Genomic DNA, 19,049 nt, shown 5'->3' on the forward strand with positions numbered 1-19,049 from the left:
TAACCTTAGAACTTTATAAATGTTATCGAGTTAATTTCAAATATTTGCATGCATCTTTTCCAAACAATTAAAAGTAGAAAAGTTGATACACCTCTTGACCCACGCACGCCGTTAATTTCCCAAACAACCACATCCATTCGAATTGGCGTGAAAAGCCAACAACATGAAATGACGCTTCGCTAAAAATAGCCACAAAATTTTTCATATAATATTTTTAAACGAAAATCATCTTGAAAATCGGCTAAAAAGATCGAAAACACAAACAAATCCGCCGGCATATAAAATGAACGAGCGCCGAAAATGTTCAGTTCAAAAACGCAGCGAACGCGTAGCAGTAAAGACGAGCACGAGCGGAAAATCGCGAAAAAGCGCGGAAACAAAAACAAAATTGTGAAATTTTATTATCTTCATTAAGTGCAAATAAAAGGTGAATCACTGTGGAATTTTACTGAAAATTACTAAAAAAACAACAACAAAATTTAAATTTATTTAAAAAGTGCTTATTTTCGGCTTGAATTCATAAATAATAATGAACTTTTCGTGGTGATTTTATTAATTACCATTAGTGTTCTTCTCTACTTTCCATTTCACTGCCAATTGTGACCTTGTAACCTTGTGCAACGGTACACCACAAATTTTGGATTTTGCTGTTGAACCGTAGATGTCAGTAGTGCCCCTAATGTTCCGTGACTGGTGGGATGATTTTGAATTTCCAACGCGCACTTCGCGCCTCTTGGACCAACATTTCGGCACAGGACTAAGGTAGTAAAAATACACAAGGACCACTACTGTCCTTCCTCAAATATGTAACGAGCTTTAACCACTGTAATTCTTTGTAGACGCGATGACCTGATGTCATCCGTTTGGAACTCCCGCCCAACAATGTTGCGTTCCGGCTACCTGCGCCCATGGCAGCGCTCACCCACCAGCTTGCAGAAGCAAGAATCCGGTTCCACATTGAATATTGACAACGAGAAATTCGAAGTCATTTTGGATGTACAACAATTCACACCCAATGAGATCACCGTCAAGGTGACCGACAAGTTTGTGCTCGTTGAGGGTAAGCACGAGGAGCGCCAGGATGAGCACGGCTTTGTGTCCAGACAGTTCTCCAGACGTTATATGCTGCCAAGTAAGTACCAAAGTGTTAGCTTCATTTTATATTGGAAATATTTATTATATCTATTTGCATTTTGATGATAATTTTGTAGGCGACGTTAACCCTGACAACGTGACTTCATCCCTGTCATCGGACGGTCTTCTGACCATCACCGCCCCCATGAAGAAGCTGCCTCCTCCTGCCACTGAACGTGTGGTGCCCATCTCGCAAACCGGCCCATCCTCGAAGGAAGACAATGCCAAGAAAATCGAGACCACCACCGCCTAAGTCACTCCCGCGACTTCGGTTGAAACAGACTGTTTTCCATTTTCATTTTTAGTCATGCATTCAAAATGCATTTTCAGTTACTTAGCATAAATAATAATCATTTACAATTTTATAATTTATTTTTTTATACTAAAGAAAAAAATAAAAAATAAGAAACAAAACAAAAACTTAACGCGACTTTTTATATTTATAGATTATTAGTAGAGCATACAGTTTTGTAGAGTCTATTTGTTAGAGCGATACATGTGTTTGCTTTGATGTGTTTGCTTTTTTGACCCAAAGCTTTCGTGATTCAGAATCTGCCAACTACAAGACGATAAGATCTCATCTTTTTGATAAAATTGATCTTCCAACTTTTCGATATAATTTCGTAATACCATTGATGTTTTGCTTCAAAACGGGAATAAGTTTAAAAAATTTCCTTGTAATGAAATTTTTCTTAAAGTTTGAGAGAAATAAATTCGGTCCTTAGAATACAGTAGATTTCAAGCAATTAAAAACTCAATTCATATAATTTCACAAACGATTTCATTGATATACATATAACAATGAACGATTGTGAGCTTGGGCGACATCAACTTTTCACAGACTCTGTCTGTATATACGTAGTTCTTCAGTATTTGAGATATGGATTTGAAATTTTGCACAAGCTCACGTTCCCCAGAAGCTGCTAAAATGTGGGAACCGAGGATATCCGATCACAATAGTATATATCTGCCATACTCGTACAAATTGACCGTTAAAAATCGAGTTGTTGTATGAGAAACTTTTTATTTGAAAAAATATCTTTTTTGGTATGGATTAATATCCAAGGCAATGCTATAATCTCTAAAAAAATTTTCAGAACGCGCTACTATTTCATATAGCTGCCATACAAACTGACCGATCAAAATCAAGACAAAGACCACTTTATACTCTTTTATGAATCTATGCAGAGTATTATAGCTTCGGTGAAATCGAAATTAACTCTTTTCTTGTTTCGAAGTATAGGCTAATAAGCCGCGCATAGACCAGTTTTGGTCCTTTGCGATGCCAGATATAGTTCGGTTAATAGGTTCATGAGGAGGAGTCATTCTTTAGAATCCCTGCGCTTGACGCGAATTTTAACAGACTCTGCACAAGAGATGCTTCGTTTTTTTCCTGGTGCCTTGCTTTCGACATTTTATGTAGTATTCTCGACCTGTCAGCCTCATTCTGCGGGCGTGTGTCGTTCCCAGACAGTGACCAGTTAGTATTGCGATAATGTTTCTACAGTCTCTTCTATCGAGTGCCAATATGAATTTTGTGTACTTCCGATCTACAGTTTTGGACATGACTTTTGCAGTTTTGCCACTAGGTAGCTCGTTCCATCGGATTTTTATTTTTTTACCATGCTTCTGTCCAGATCGTCGTATTGGGTTTCGAAATGTTTGTCATACACCATTCTTGGCAAACCCGTCTACTATGTATTTCATTGCCCTCGAAGCCTTTGTGCCCTTGGCACCCAGCAGCAGTGAAGTTGCTTGCTTCTAGCAACACTTTCCACCACTGGCCTGCTTCCCAAGGCACTTCTGGCCAATATGCAACACGAGGTTACTGCCTCGATTGCTGCTTGGTGGATTTATGTATGTCTGTCCACCAGTGCATAAGAGAGGGAGAGTGCCCTAGGTTGTGCCGAGCATCTGCCTACACGCATTCACAGCATTGCTAGTTTGCTGTCCAAGGTACTTGATGGGGTCCTTGAGAGAGAGTTGTATCCCATTTATCGCAGATCCGTATTCTCCGAGTTCAACCCCAGACCCGTTTGTGATGCCCAATTAACGTAACTGTATTGTATATTCTATATATATCATTAAGATGGCAATAATCCACTACCTTAGGGGCTTTGCCTAAGGTATGACTTCTTGGTCATTCTAGCGACGTTTCATTCTGCTCTTATATAGTACAATATTTAGCAAGCCTTCTCAAATATTTTGTCTTGCTTGGGAATGCGAAATCTCTATGACAAGTGGGTGCCGTACATGTAAAAACTATACCAACGATTCTTTTTTAGATGTCTCAATGAGGCAATAATTTTTTCGGAGTTCCGTTGCTTTGTCATTTTATAATGATTTTACTCCCGAATCAGGCAAAACTGTTGCCAAAAATAATGGTTCAGTTCGGGCGGGGTATCTTGCCCCGGTTGACATAATTTTCCAGTAGACTGGAGCTGTCCTTATTCACTTTATGGAAGATTTTGCGGAAGGATTTTGGTTTGCGGGCTTAAAAATAAGCCCAAAACGACGATATTGCTACTGATCTCGATTTTCACAAGACCTTTATTAAGAAAAATTTTCACATTTGGAGTGATGTATTGCACAACGTTGTGCTTTATGGACAAGTGTTATCTTTAATCCATAGTTCTTAAAAAATGAAGCCAGACATAATGATACAGTCAATGGGGAACGTTTCAAAGCCATGATTAATGACTTTTTCATGCCTAGAGAGCGTTGCTATAAACGGCCTTTCGTTCCAACAAGACGTCGCTACATGCCGTACTGCCAACGAAACAATCAATTTGTTGGAGGAAACTTTAGATGAACGCGTCGTGGGTCTGCAGCGTGGTCTCCAAGATCGTAGGACTTAACACCGCTGGATTATTTTTTGCGAGATTATGTTAAAGCGTTTGTATACGCAGATATGCCCGCCAATTACTGCAAAAAGTGGTAGAACATTTTGTCTTTCGGCTGGAATTGTTTCGAGCCATCCGCAGCGGTCACTTACCCAAAATCTTTTTTTAAAACATAAAGGCAAACACCATTCTTTATAATTAAGATAAATTCTTGGCCAGATGTCTAAAAATACTTTATTTTTAAAATCTGTTAAGCGAAAACTGTTAAAAGCTAAAAGCTCTATTAGAAAAAGCTTTTTAACAGCAAAAACTAAAAGCTCGCACCATAGAATTATGATTGTACAGAGAATGTTAATTTAACAGGACACTAACATGCTCTGATTTTATTTACTATGATAACACTAAAAAATGTAACGAAGGTCTGAAAAAGCATGATTTGCTTTTAAATAAAAGAACGTGACTGACCTTACATATTACAATCTATATTTTACGTGATACTGAGATAAAATTATTTTTCAAATTGTAAGAAAATATATTTTAACACGTTAAACGTGATTAAAATATTCCAAAATTATTATAAAAGTTACGTCAACTCCTTAAATATTATTAAATAACTCAAAAGAGACTAATAAAATACAAAAATGTTAATTGAAACGTATGAGAATGATCCCACGACAGTTGGGTCTACGTAATCCGAATGGACCCGGATTTTCATCCGATCAATGACTTCCAACTCGGCAGAACTCTACCGCTTCTACAACAACAGAATATGACGAAAAAGTTTCCAGTAGACGGTTCAGCAGTTTCGAGATCTTACACCATGTTCTGTCATCCATGGAACAAATTGCAATATTTCAGATTCACAAAACATGAATTCATCGTAGACGGAGATATAGTCAAAACACTGATATTTTCCGTAGGTGAAAGTGCACCAAAGAAGTGGAAACTTAGCTCTTACACCTCCTTTCATTTACTACTATTGGTGAGGCTATTAAGCTTATGAAAAGACCCACCATGGGAACATCAATGATTTTCCTGGACTATCTCCAGATTTAGATACTTAGATATAGAAAATTGTTTGAAAAAGTTCCGCAAAAGTAGAAGGTTATAACTTCGTCAAAAGTTGTATTGGAAAATACCGAAAAGCTTTGATTATGTATATTAAATTTTATTACAATTAAAAAAAAAAGTATTTACAAAACACATATAAAAAAGTATAAAACTTAAATGTAAGTTGAAAACAGTTAGTACTTGGAATAATTGATAAAATCATCCATAGTTAGTTGATAGTCCTTCAAGTTATCCTCCGTCCAGTCGTCGAATTCTTGTATGGCTGTTTGCGGCATTTCATCCTTATGGCTACCAACTATGCCGCGGCGTACAAATCTGCTTTAAAATGTTTAAAATTTACTGTTATTTTTGTTGTCTATTTCAAAGCTTTAACTCTTTTACCTAAATTCCTCGACTTCTCTACCAGCTGCCGCTTTCATACTCTCAAACTCTTTGACATGATTGCACGCGGGATTATCCTTCATTTTGTCGAAAGAAAGATGATCCACGAGTTGTGTCAGCTGCTCCTGCTCAACTTCACGCTCTAAGAATTTGCATACATCCTTGATGACACCGCCCAAGTCACGCTTCATGCGCTCATAGCTAGTGAAGAAGATTTGCGGTTCATCACGCAGCTGCCAGAAGTCGAGCACATGTGGCCAGAATGGATTGAAGTTGACGTGACCGTCAATGTAGGAATGCATGAAGTCCTCCTTCGTACCCTTATAGCCGACCATGCCGCGCCAATGATGGAAATACGAGATAGCCGCGTCTTTTGGATTGCGGAACACATAGATGATCTAAAAAGAGTATAATTTTCTTTCATAAATTTCTTTTTTTTTTTAAACTATTTTTTATGCGCACCTTTGGCTTCTTAGTCCACACTTGTTTCGGCAGCAGCCAAGCGGGCAGGTGAGATTTAATCAAACGCGGTGATGGCAATTTGTTCAAGGCCTCAATTGTGTCATGTGGCACATTCGGTACAACGCCGTTGAATCTGAAATTATTTATTTTATTAGAAGTAGTTTCTATTTAAGTTTTTAGCTGCTTCTAACTCACTCCAAAAATGGCGAACGTATGGTGAGATCGTCTGTTTTTGCTTTCTCAAAATCGAAATTGTTCAAAATCAGCCAAGTCATTTCCTGCGTCCATGTTGTGCCACATTTGGTGCTCGTCACAATCCAAACATCATCTTCGCGCACCTCGAAATTATGCACACGATCCAAGACGGGTTGAAAGGTGTCCGCAAGTGAGCAATAGCGGTGCTGCCAGTCGCCGACAATATCAACGCTGGGCTTTGCTGTGGCATAAATCGCGGAATAACCGCCGCTAATGGCGAGCTTTTCGATTTGATCGAATGGTACGCTTTCGGCGTAGAATGTGGCACTCGGCATCTATATTGGGGGGAGAGAAGAGTGTTGTTATTATTTTCTCGAGGTGGAAATTTTTTCAAATAATACGTTGTCAAAAAAGTCTTGCGGTATTTTTATAGAATTTTTTTTTTTATTGAAATTGAAATGAATTTTTGATGACTCATGCCCAGCTCTTGACCGATGCTACGGCTGCTACTATGCCGGTCTCTTTTGACCAATTCAGCGATTTTATCGCAATTTTGGACGACAGGCCTTCCGGAGCGTGGTGCATCTTCGACCACCTCTACACCAGAACGAAAACGTTGAAACTATCGTTGTGCGGTGGAAATGGAAACTGTATCGGGTCCATAAACTGCACAAATTTTATTGGCGGCTTGAGATGCATTTTTGCCTTTATCGTAGTAGTACTGTAATATATGCCGTACTTTCTCTTTATTTTGCTCCATGTTTGCGACGCTATAACTCACGAACGACTTAAAAGAAACGACAATCAATCAAACACGTGTTAGCGCGTGAAATGAGCTTTCCAAAAAGGTATAGCATGACCCGATGCGACGAATAAAACTATAACTACGCGCTTTCAGCGCCAACTAGCGAAAATACCGCAAGACTTTTTTGACAACCAATATTAAGCATCGAGTTTCTATATTCATATTGTCGACTTTTTTGCCCTAGTTGGATGCTGGTTATAGACATTATTGAATCTAACGGTAAAGAAAAGTTTTTGGACATAAAAAATGATACTAGTTATTTAAATCACTATTCAATGAATGACGAATTAACGAGACGAGCAGAGTTTAACCACGGCCGCCTGTCTTTCCGTCCATCTGCCTGTATATATGTGCACTAATCCTTCAGACTTCGAGATACCGATCAGAAATTTTGCACGAGTTCTTATCTCCCAAAAAAAAAAAAGCTCAATTGTTCGAACCGCCGATATCAGTCAACTATAGGATATGGCCGCCATACAAACTGATCGATCGAAACGAAGACCACGATATATTCACGAAAAAATAACTTAGTTTAATTTTTAAAGAGAGCTTCACAATACAACTTTTGAAACGTAATATTACAACAATTAGACATATACATATATCAACATTTGAATGAATAACATGAACCGGCCACAATGTGACACAATGTGACTTGTTCAATAGCAACTTAATGAATGACCTACTTTCGTTTTGCATAAAAAGAGAATCAACAAAATATATGATAAGCGATCAAAACATTACAGCACTATTCAGAATGCACAAGCAGTTCATTGACACGATTTGGGAATTTCGTTCACACACCCTTTCTTTCCCCTCTGAAATATACTTGTATATACAAATATGAATGCTTACATCTGTTTTATTGAGGGATTTCACTCAGCGTCAAAATTTTGAACAATTTATATAAAATAGCGAATAAATAAATTTTAGTTTTGCAATGTTATTTATGTGGCCGCAGCTCTCCGTTGCGATCGAACCGCACGCGACGACTGAAAATACAAACTGAATGCGAAGTTTCGCCCGAAGCGCAGCAGCACTCGCTCACTCGAGTGACCAACGGTGAGCATAAGCTGCTGCTAACAAACAAAAGCAGAAAATTTAAATAACAAAATAAATAAATAAAAGTAATAAATAGTGAACATAAATCCGAAGTTAAGCATATAAAGCGATGCCAGCGGATATACTTAGTACTATACAACGGGTGATCCAAGGAGGACAGATTACGCGTAGGTCGTGTCAAGCTGTCATATTATTTTTTGTTCAGTATTGTTTGGCATTTCATCATTGAAAGACTTACGCCTGAACAACGTTTACAAATCGTTCAACTTTATTACGAAACGACGTTCTGTAAAGAACCCTCTACTTATGGTCAACATAATTGGTCTACTAAGCCTACTATTGGCAACACTATCACCCATTTTAAGACCCAGAATTCATTATTGGATATTATTCGACCAAAAAGATCACGTCCAGCACGCAGTTAAGAAAATATAGCAACTGAGAGTGTACATGAAGATCGTGGAGAGTCGATTCGGCGCCGTTCGTAGCAACTCGGACTGACGTATGGAACCACTTGACGCATTTTACGTTGAGATTTCAAATTGAAAGCGTACAAAAAACAGCTTGTACAAGAACTGAAGCCGGTCGTCCTTCCCAAGTGACATGGCTTCGCTCTTTGGACTCCTGAAAAGTTCCAAGAAGATTCGACGTTTTCGAGCCAAATTTTATACAGCGATGAGTACATTTCTGGCTCCATGAATATGTAAACAAGCAAAACTGTCGCATTTAGGACGAAGAGCAACCTGAAGAGATCCAGGAGCTGCCATTTCATCTAGAAAAAAACAACGGTTCGGTGTGGTTTGTGGGCCGGTTTCTTCAAAAACGTTGTCGGTAAGAACGCAACCGTCTATCGCAACCGTTATCGCGCCACGATAACCAACTATCTGATGTTTGAAATTGAAGCTGGTGATCTCGGTGACATTTGGTTTCAACAAGACGGGGTTACTTTCCACACATTGCATCAATCAATGGATTTATTGAGAGAAGACTTCGGTGGCAGATAATTTCACGTTTGGGCCGGTCGATTGGCCACCAAGATCGTGTGATATCACATCGTTAGTCTTTTTCCTGTGCAGATATGTGAAGTCTAAAGTCTATGCGGACAATCGCGCTTCGATTTAGGCCTTGGAGCAAAACATCTCGCGTGTCATTCGTCAGTTACAAGTCGAAATGCTCGAACGAGTCATCAAAAGTTGCACCATCTGAGACGTAGCCGCGGTCAACATTTGAAAGAGATATTCTTCAAAAAATAAATGCCAAAGAATGATCTTTCGATTGATAATAAGCATTTCCCATTAAATTTGAAGTTTCTGTGTTTTTTTCTTTAAAAAAGTGAGGAACCTCGAAATGTGTCACCCTTTATTATTATATGTTTGCGGCTCTGCGACCAATCATAGGTAGAGACATAACTATTTCGATTAAGATTTTGTGGTGAATTTATTATGGCTTAAATAATTTTTTTAGACGGTTTTTTAGAAGTTTTATTGTTATTGTTGTTAATTTATGTCCTCATAATACGATTAAACTAATTTTATATATACCTGTTCTAAACATTGTCTGAATGGCATTTAGTTTCATCGACATATTTTCTAATATAGCCTGCCCTCTATTGACTCAAATTGTTCTATGAGATATTGTTGTTGTATTTTGAGAGCAAATTTCATATGAAACCAATTCCAGAGAAAGGACGGTTCTTTTGCTATAGTTGGTCTTTCGATCTCGCTGTTATTTTGAATAGCAAATAAGTAAAGACTTCTTGGTCATGTCTGCAATCGAAATAAGTTTCGCTGATCCTTAGAAAGTGTGGAGTGTCTCTGCTAGCTATCACACTTTATCTCAACGATTTTCGGATTCTTTCATTTGTCCATATTATTGAAAGTACATTATGATGAGATGATATATGTATATAGGCTATGGATGAATAAAAAAGTATTGTGGGGGTACAAAAATAATTTGGTGGTCTCCATAATCGTTTACATATGTTGAGATTGAGTCGGCTTCTAAGCGGATCGTAGCATTAAATTCCTACAGTGATAACATCTAAAATGTAGAAAATTATTTTCAATTGTACTTCATCTTCACTAAACTTTCGAAAATTAACATACCTAACTAATAATGACCAATAATTAACCACACTGTGTGTAACCAAAAGTTAGAACAGTATTCTATATTCATACCTTGAATACAAGGTACTTAATTTCATACTGAGAAACGCATAACTTACACACGCCGTCAGAATTGGTATTGGCAACTTGCCAAAGTAAATGATATTTGTAGTTTTCGAAAAAGCATTAAAAACATACAAATTGTGAATATATTAGATATACGCATATATTCTCGTTCCCAATTGGATCTTATAGAATAATAACAGATTAGTTTAATGGCTCGTATTCAATTTCAATAAAATCCTGTTTGTTGATATTTTTTTTATTTCTAATTCTCAATAATCTTCAACTAAACAGGTGTCTTCAACTTGCTTGATTCGCGGCAATATGCAAATTTGGCTCTTGTTGGTTTACAACATCATTATTGCCTTATTGCATAACTCTTCAATATTTGTAAAGTTCAAATAACAGCAATAAAGACGTAATTACACACCTCTTCATTCAGTTTCTACGCATTTCTTTTTTTTTTTGCTTTGTTTTGTTTTTTAACAAGTTTTGGTATCAATAATCTTGGTTCAATAAAAATGAAAGTTTCTCTCGCTGCCGCTTTCGACAGTCTCTCTCTGTATGACAAAAGGCTTTTTGTTTGGCTATTCTGCTTTTTCTTTACCTTTCGTTTTTTTTGTCGAACTTTTGTTTATTATGCGTATTTATTTTATTTATTGGGAGCGCTGTGTTGAAGAAGACTTTCTTTCTTTTCCAGTGTTTTATTTGCCAACAGAAGAGATGGGCGCCAGTCTTGAACTTGTCAAACAACATTTAGCGGCCTCTGCTTTTGTTGTGCACAATGCTTCATACACATTTCATAACAATTTGAGTAATTCGCTTAGCTAATGATGAAGCTCAGCTTTGAAGATAGTTTTTGCGTATGTTAATGGACATAAAAACACCCTATAGTTGGTGCTTGTTTATGTAAAAATTTTCGGAATTTATCTCAGCATCCCATAGTTGAAAAGGTGGTAAATGAAAAGAGTGATAATCGAGTTCAGGTATTTTTATGAAAAAACATGAGATTGCTGAAACAATTAAGCCAAATTCGATGGGTGGGCAAAGCCGGGGCTCTGAGTATATCAAAGCCCTGAAAAAGCCAATCGTTTCTAAATTACAAGGCTATATGCTTTATCGGTTAAGATCGCAGTATTTGAACAAAGTGCAAGTGAAGCCGAATGTAGGCTTCGAGAAAATAGCATGTCATTTCTTATATCAGTTTTTGTCTTCAATCTGTCCAGGCATGCGATTTATGCCGAAATAATCAATGCTAGGTTTACTTTAGTGAGAGATCAATTAAAAAGGTATGGAGCGGGAAAAAGAGTGAATAAAACAGATTTTACTTGTATGAAGTCAATAAAGTTTCTTCCAGCTAACAAAATGTAAGAAAAAACCTTTGGGGCGAAGTATATGAGTATGTATAAATGCTAACTTTATTGCTTACTGAATAAAAGAAAGCTGTAACCTTCATTTCAGTCGATGACTCCGACAGCAACTTTAATAAATAACCATTTCATCTGATCGTCGGAAAAATTATTTACCGTCAGTAAACAAAGATTTGTAAGTGTACTCGTATATGTCGGCATAAATTATGGTTTTTGCTTGAAGGCGATAATTTTTTTGCAATTAGTGAATATTAATTCATGAGATAAGCCGTGTCATTAAATACGCGATAATGATGGTAATTACAACTCAATAGTTACTTGGTATGTCATTAACTTCCTTTTAATATTATTTAATTATATATATTAGTTAATTATTTTAAATGTTTGAGTTACTTGAGACAGGTTTTAGCGGTCTTCGGGCATCACTTTTCAATATATTTTTAAATTTAATATTAATTGCCTTTCCGAGCTAGCAAATAGGCAATTAGGATCTGGCGATTAAGTGCTTTCAAATCTAAGAAAATACTGTGTTACGGATCAAGCGACATCGCTTCACTCTATGGATTCTTGAAAAGTTCCAAGAAGATCCAACGTTTTTGAGCCAAATTTTGTTCAGCGATGAATCCCATTTCTGGCTCAACGGATATGTAGACAAGCAAAATTAAAGCATTTGGGACGAAGAGCAACATGAAGAGATTCAAGAGTTGCCATTTCATCCAGAAAAAACAAGAGTTTGCTGTGGTTTGTGGGCCGGTAGCAGCGCCATGATAACCAACTATGCCACTACCCCCTTACATCGCATCAGTTAATAGATTTATTGAGAGAACAATTCGGTGTGCCGATAATTTCACGTTTTAGGACGATCGATTGGCCAACAAGATCGTATGATATTGCACCGTTAGAATTTTTCCTGTGGGAATATGTGAAGTCTAAAGTCTATGCGGACAATCCCACTTCGATTCAGACCTTGGAGCAAAACATCACGCGTGTCATTGGCCAATAACCAGTCTAAATGCTCGAACGAGTCATCGAAAATTGAACTCAACGGATGGACCATCTGAGACGAGGCCGTGGCCAACATTTGAAAAAGGTAATCTTCAAAAAAGCAATGCTAAAGAATATTCTCCCATTAGATATGAAGTTTCTGGTTTTGTCTTTAAAAAAATAGAGAGCTTCGAAATTAATCACCCTTTCCCAAAAAAAAGCAGCTATTTTGATATTTACTATTTTAGCCAAGTTCAAAACCAGCAATCATCATTGCTTTTACTAGTGGTTCACATACATGCTATTTAAAAAAATTTTAAAGAAAAAAACTAATTTCATTCATTTTAAACATATTTTTATTTTGTAGATTTGTCGGTATGTAACATTTAGTACACATAAGTATAATATGCATTTTACATTCAATGTAACATTCTATAGAAGAATTATTTTCTCTTTTTCAATGCACAATTTTAGAAGTCCATTATTACATAATATAATACAATATGCTATATAATTATATCAGTGTTATATATTATAGTAATATCCGTATGCATAACACAATAAATAAATTTCATACTTTTCAGAGCAAAATGCCAATTTATAGTATATTTATTTAATAATTTGTCTATATATCAAAGTATATGGTATGTATTTATGTGTAGGAGTACGCGTACCATGACCAGCATAGTCACTAGTTTAGTATTCAGAGGTTTTATACAATATCTAATATTATTAAAATATTACAATACATCGATAGAAAAGGGTTATATACTTACAAATACTCATACATATAAACCGTTAGTTGCCTTTACTTACATTTATAAATAGTTTGATCTTACTTAGTAAATATTTGCAGGATTTTAAGGATGTTTCAGTTACTTGTTCGACATTAGTTTTAAATGCACATCATATAGTGGGTCTTAACAGGTTTTTCTTATGAACAAATAAGCATGAATATATATGTATTTATATTTGTATAATAAGTTTGCTAAAAATAGTTGTGGGTTTCTTACTAATAGTTTCATATATTTTTGTTTTTTTGTTTTCTTATCAAAAATATTATTTTTCGCATAAACAAATTTTATATAAAAGAAGCCAAATTTTAAATGATATCAACAGATTTTTGAATACACACCAAAAAAATAATTTTTTTTTCTTGTTGCCTTGAATATCTCGGCAAAATTTAATGGTGTCAGGTGTCAAGATCACAAATTTATTCATGAAATTATTGAATGCCCTCTTGTTTTTATTTTTATTGCATATCTTTTATTTATTGGCTTATTAGTAACAAGATTTATTTTTCCGGTCATGGCAAGGATATTTTCCCACCTTTTTCGCGGCTATAACAGTTCCAGAAATTGAAGCTTGGTTTGTGTTGATAGACAAAAATTTCCTAGACAACCCCTAAGTACCAAATTATGAAAAATTTTCGCAAAATAAGCTGACAAACTGTCGGATTCTAGTAGCAAATTCGGTTATCGAATTGAGTTAGATTATCTCCGTAATTATTTGAATAAGCTTTCTGACAATCTACGAAAACATAGTAAGGAACAGATAGAACGGTTTCAGCAGGATTCAAAATTGATAGAAGACATGTACTGAAGCTGATGGGATCGTCATATACCGGCAGGTTACTCTTTAAAATGTGGTTATCAACTGAAAGATTAGTAAAGAAATGCCCATAATATATCTGCTTACTTCGAAGTAACCTTATTTTTCAAACAGTAATGTAAAATGGAGATAAGGATTTAAAAACAAAAGCAGCAAATCTAACAGAATACTTGATAATTTCATGATTTTTGAGTCCAGATTTATCAAAAATTGATCTTATATCAAAGGCAACAAAACCACAAAAGAACAGTATTATATGTATGGAGTCAAATATGTTTTATGTAAAGTAAATTTAAGTCATTATTATTAAAGATATAAGAAGATACTAGAGTTAGAGGCAAAATTTCCTTTAAATAAAGATGATATTTCCCAAATGAAATGTATAATAAGTATAAATGTATAAATCTGTAAGAAAGTGTAGACGAAGCAACCTATGCAAACAAGTCTGTTATTACCAGTGAATAAGGCTTAATAATTAATATCCACTTGTGAGTTGAAGAAAATAGTATTTTTGCATGTATTCGATATACATATATTTATTTGAGAATATTCTCCAAAAAGTTTATCCGGCATATATTTTCAGAGATACTATAGTAGTATAATAGTTCCCAAACTATATGTGAGTTTTTCTCGAAACGCTGTTTGCCGAGCAGGTGAGGAAAATTTCGAACAGCAGAACCCAATGACTTTAAATTCTCGATTAACCTTTTATATATCGCTATATCCATATAGCTATCGAAGCAATATGATTTTTGATATTAATTGCGATTTTTGAAACCACTCCGAAATGTGAATTTTTTCTCAGTAGTTTTTTTTACCGCAGACCCCTTTTCTGAGGTTCTTCTAGAGGTCGGTTACGCGACAATGATTCTAAAATTTTCTAACATGGATCTCGATGCAAATGTCAAATTCAACGCCATGCACTGGTTGAAGAAATTAATTGTTTAGAAATAAAGCGTTATTTGAGCTTAAATGTAACAAGAATGAGAACTGATCAAATTATACATCAAAATCCGAGCATAAAACCCCTTTTTATGATATAGAATTTATAGATACATAAGTATCAATTGTGGCATGAAAAGTGGCGAAGCGTGGTATTTAGCGACGAAAAAATTTCAATTTCGATGAAACTGATGGTTATGAGAATGATTATAAGAAATATTGGCACTAAGCACAAGACTCTCGGCGCACTTGTCACTGTCGAGTACACGGCGGAATTTTTATAATAGTATGGGCTGCTTATGAAGGAAAAAATCCAATGGTGAATTTATAGAATTTTTAGGGCAATTATACGAGGACAATTGAACTTTTCAGCAAGACAATACCACAATCGATAGTGCAACTCTTACTAAAAAATTTTTCGAGTATAAGAAAAATTCCACTTTTGGAGTGGCCAGCAAAAATGCGGATTTAAATCCTATCGAAGTTCTGTAGGGAATACAATATACATATACTTGTATTATCTGCCACACTTTTTAAAACTGGACGTCAAAACTTTAATAATACCCTTTATATTAAAATTTATTCATTAAGGTACATATTTTTTTATTTATTAAATAACTTGCTTCTTCAAAACAGAAAATTCCTTGTTTTCAAGTGGTTACAATAGTGGTTATAAAACCTGCAGACACTACAGGGTTTTTTATATGGGATTATGCGATTTAATGAGAGTTTCATTAATGAAGAGGAAAATAAGAAGCTGTCAACTTTATAAAAAGGTACCTTCGAATGCATTGACACGCCAGCCAACAGGTTTGACTTATTTCCAAAGTTTCTTAGAAACGAAATTAGACATACAGGGGTAACTCAAAAGTCATAGAACTTTCCATTTGTAAAATAACACTAGACACACTAAATATGAGGAAGACCATACTCCGAGATCTATGTAGACTGTTTGAAATAATTTCGCTTTGTTTGATGTAATACACGAAGATGTTGAAACAAAAAGGTAAAAAGGTTGCCAGTTACTTGAAAAATTGTATTGGAAAAATGTTTAAAATTAAGGAACTGGACAGCAAAGCGATGAAGCCTAGGAGAGTTTGCAAATAAATAATTTTGGGCAGAGTTGCCAATTGTTTCAAACATTTTAAGCAAACAACTCATAAGATAAGCGAATATTGAGAATGTGGATATCAAGGAAAGCAATACATATTTTTGAGAGCTGAAAGTTGAACCAATTTTCAAAAACATGTTTTAAGTGTTGCCACCTTTTTTAAGAAAATTATTTAATAACTAAAATTGAATCATAGAATAGGAGGAACAAATTAAACCGTTAGAGGGCAATTTGTGCAGGAAATATATTTAAGAAGAGTTGCCATCTTTTTGAAACATTTTATGCATGTAAATTTATAAAATTAATAATAATAATATTTGCAAATTAGACTTAAGATATTTTTGATTTATATAGAAATGTTTTTAATGGGATGACTGAAGAAGCCAAACTTAGCATTTTTCGAAAATGATAATCGAAAAATTGAATAAAATCTATTTTCGTATAAAAATAATTACTGAGCACGGCGGAGAAACAAAAGAAGATAAATTGACAGTTACTGCAAATAATCAATTATAGAAGTCAGCCATCTATTTAACACAATAAACACAAAAAATAACACAGAAAAATAAATAAAAATTTTAAACAAAAAAATTGTTTTTGTAGTTTCTTTTATTTCTTATAATAAAATTCACTAATGCTTAACGTACATTTTCTTTTTATCCTTAACCTGCAAGGAGCAAACAAATATTTTAGTTTATTACTTATTTGTTTTGTGTTCTTCTCATTTTTCACTTGTTATTTGTTATGATTTTTAGTACAATGAAACTTAGATTTCAAAAGGAAGTTTTAGTTAAAAATTTAGCTTTTTTGTATTCACCTAAGTTACTAAGCTAAATTTACAATTTTTGAAACGAAATTTCTTAACTAATTTGTTTTGTAATCAACGGCGTTTGATAAGTTGGCCGAGCACATGCATACATACTAAATTGCCAAGAGACTCTGCAAAAAACGCCGAGCGTTTTGCTAATTTCAGTCACGTTGTTTGGTTTTCGAAAATTTTGGTGCACTACAGAGAAAGTAAGAAACTAGATTTTTGGCACCAGCAAACAAGTTTCTAAATCCGTTAGATTTTCTTAGTTTCCTTTTAAGCTAAATTTCAATTAAATTAATCAGTTAATTATACGATTTTTTATAGCTAGTTGTTTAGTCATTTTCACACCAATTAGAAAACTTGCATAGCTTAAAAATTAATATTTGATTTAATTTCGTTTTGTTATTGTTGCTTTAACTAATTTGTAAATTTTATTTGATTTTATGCGAAATATTTGTTATGTTTTGTTTAATATTGAAAGTTTTCGAAAATTATTGTTTAAAATAATTGTTCTTTAATGTTGCTAGATTTTAATTTTTTCTTAATTTTTTTTGATAGACTTTTTATACTATATAGTTTGCTTCGGTATTTTACATATATTTTACTAAAAAGTTGTTCAAAAAAGACTTCAAAAACATTCAGTTTTATTAGTTGCTGCAGTTTTGTTTCATTTTCTGTAGTTAGATCAGTCATTTAGGTTAAAAATGGTTCAAGAATAACATTTGTATAGTTACAGTTATATTATATAATTACTATATATTAGTTAGCAGCCTAAATTATTTTGTGTTTTTGTTGTTGTTGCTGACATTTATGGCTTGCGTTTTACATTAAATTATTTTGAAAAAAAAAAAATTTAAAAAATATTTAAACAATTTAAAAATAATTGGAAAAAAAGTTTTGAAAAAAATTAAATAGAAAACAATTTTAAACTTGAAATTGAATAACTTTGAAAAAAAAAGAAATATTAATGTAAAAAATTTTAGAAAAAAAGAAATTCTTGAATCATTTTGGTAAAAAAGAAATAGAAAAAAATAGCTTAAAAATATTAGAAAAAATTTAAGAAAAAATATTAATATTTTAAAAAATTAGTATTTATTTTTCTAATATTTTTTGAATTAATTTTTTTTTCTAGTTTTTCAAAATTATTTACTTTTCATTCGAAAACATTTCTTTTATAATTTTTTCTAATATTTTTTCAATCCATTTATTGTTTAATTCTTGTTTTTCAAAACTATCATTCGAAAATATTTCTCTTTTAATTTAAACTAATATTTTTGAATCATTTATTTTTTAATTCCTATTTTCCAAATTATTAAATTATCATTCGAAAACATTTCTTTTTTTTAATATTTTTTAACTTAATTTATTTTTTAATTAATTTTTCCAAAATTATTTAATTTCTAATTAAATTTTTTTGTTTGTTAATTTTTTAAGAAATAAATGTTGGGTAAATTTTTTTTGAAAAATTTTGAAAACATTAAACAAATATTTAGAGAATTTGTGAATTTTACAATTTAAATTGAAATTTGCAAATTTAATTGGTTTTTTCAAAATTATTAAATTTCTAATTTAAAAAACAAATATTGTTAAATTAAAAAAAAAAATGTTAAATAAAATTTTGAAATTAGTTTGCAGGTAAAATTTTTTATAAAGTTTTGGAAAAAAATAACAAAAAAAATTTTGGATAACAAAAAAAATTTAAATGTATTTGAATTTGAAAATTGAAATTGAAAATTTGAAACTGTTCTTCTTAGAATTTTTTTTTTGAAAATCGCTCGCATTATTACAAAAAAACTTATTATTAAAAAAAAATTAAAAAAAAAAAATAATAAAATAAATTAAATTAATTTAGAAAAAAATTAAAAAAGTATTTTGTTTTATATTATAAACAAAAAAATTTAAAAAAACATGTTTGTAAAGTTTTGGAAAAAATTAAAAAGAATCAATTTTAAAATTAAATTTAAATTTTAAGTAAAAAAAACAAATTAATTAAGGAAAAATTAAAAAACCGTTTTTATTAAAATTATTTGCTTTAACGTGTTTGTTGTCCGGTGGAAAAAGGAAAAATTTGCTAAAAAGTCTTCGAGTTTCGCTTAAAA

At 33.3% G+C, this 19,049-nt stretch overlaps 2 protein-coding genes across 4 annotated transcripts; one reads left to right on the forward strand and one right to left on the reverse strand.

Annotated features, from left to right (window-relative positions):
• Nucleotides 1–1,559, forward strand: LOC126756380 (protein lethal(2)essential for life). 2 transcript variants are annotated; one of them, XM_050469412.1, is made up of 4 exons: nucleotides 1–427; nucleotides 567–762; nucleotides 840–1,132; nucleotides 1,212–1,559. In XM_050469412.1, exons 2-4 carry the CDS (start codon nucleotides 662–664, stop codon nucleotides 1,385–1,387), a joined length of 570 nt encoding a protein of 189 aa, XP_050325369.1. In that variant the 5' UTR covers nucleotides 1–427; nucleotides 567–661; the 3' UTR covers nucleotides 1,388–1,559. The 2 variants fall into 2 exon arrangements, with proteins under 2 accessions (XP_050325369.1, XP_050325368.1); XM_050469411.1 differs by having other exon boundaries at nucleotides 5–427; nucleotides 662–762.
• Nucleotides 1,560–5,124: 3,565 nt separating this feature from the next.
• LOC126756379 (sulfotransferase 1 family member D1) lies at nucleotides 5,125–7,910 on the reverse strand. 2 transcript variants are annotated; one of them, XM_050469410.1, is made up of 5 exons: nucleotides 7,747–7,910; nucleotides 6,087–6,421; nucleotides 5,892–6,024; nucleotides 5,430–5,827; nucleotides 5,125–5,363 (listed from the first exon to the last, which is right to left on the reverse strand). In XM_050469410.1, the coding sequence occupies exons 2-5, from the start codon at nucleotides 6,419–6,421 to the stop codon at nucleotides 5,222–5,224; spliced, it is 1,008 nt and encodes a 335-aa protein (XP_050325367.1). In that variant the 5' UTR covers nucleotides 7,747–7,910; the 3' UTR covers nucleotides 5,125–5,221. The 2 variants fall into 2 exon arrangements, with proteins under 2 accessions (XP_050325367.1, XP_050325366.1); XM_050469409.1 differs by having other exon boundaries at nucleotides 5,125–5,366.
• Nucleotides 7,911–19,049: the final 11,139 nt, after the last annotated feature.

The sequence above is a fragment of the Bactrocera neohumeralis genome, chromosome 4 (genome assembly GCF_024586455.1).
Source record: "Bactrocera neohumeralis isolate Rockhampton chromosome 4, APGP_CSIRO_Bneo_wtdbg2-racon-allhic-juicebox.fasta_v2, whole genome shotgun sequence".
Classification (NCBI taxonomy): Eukaryota; Metazoa; Arthropoda; class Insecta; order Diptera; family Tephritidae; genus Bactrocera; species Bactrocera neohumeralis.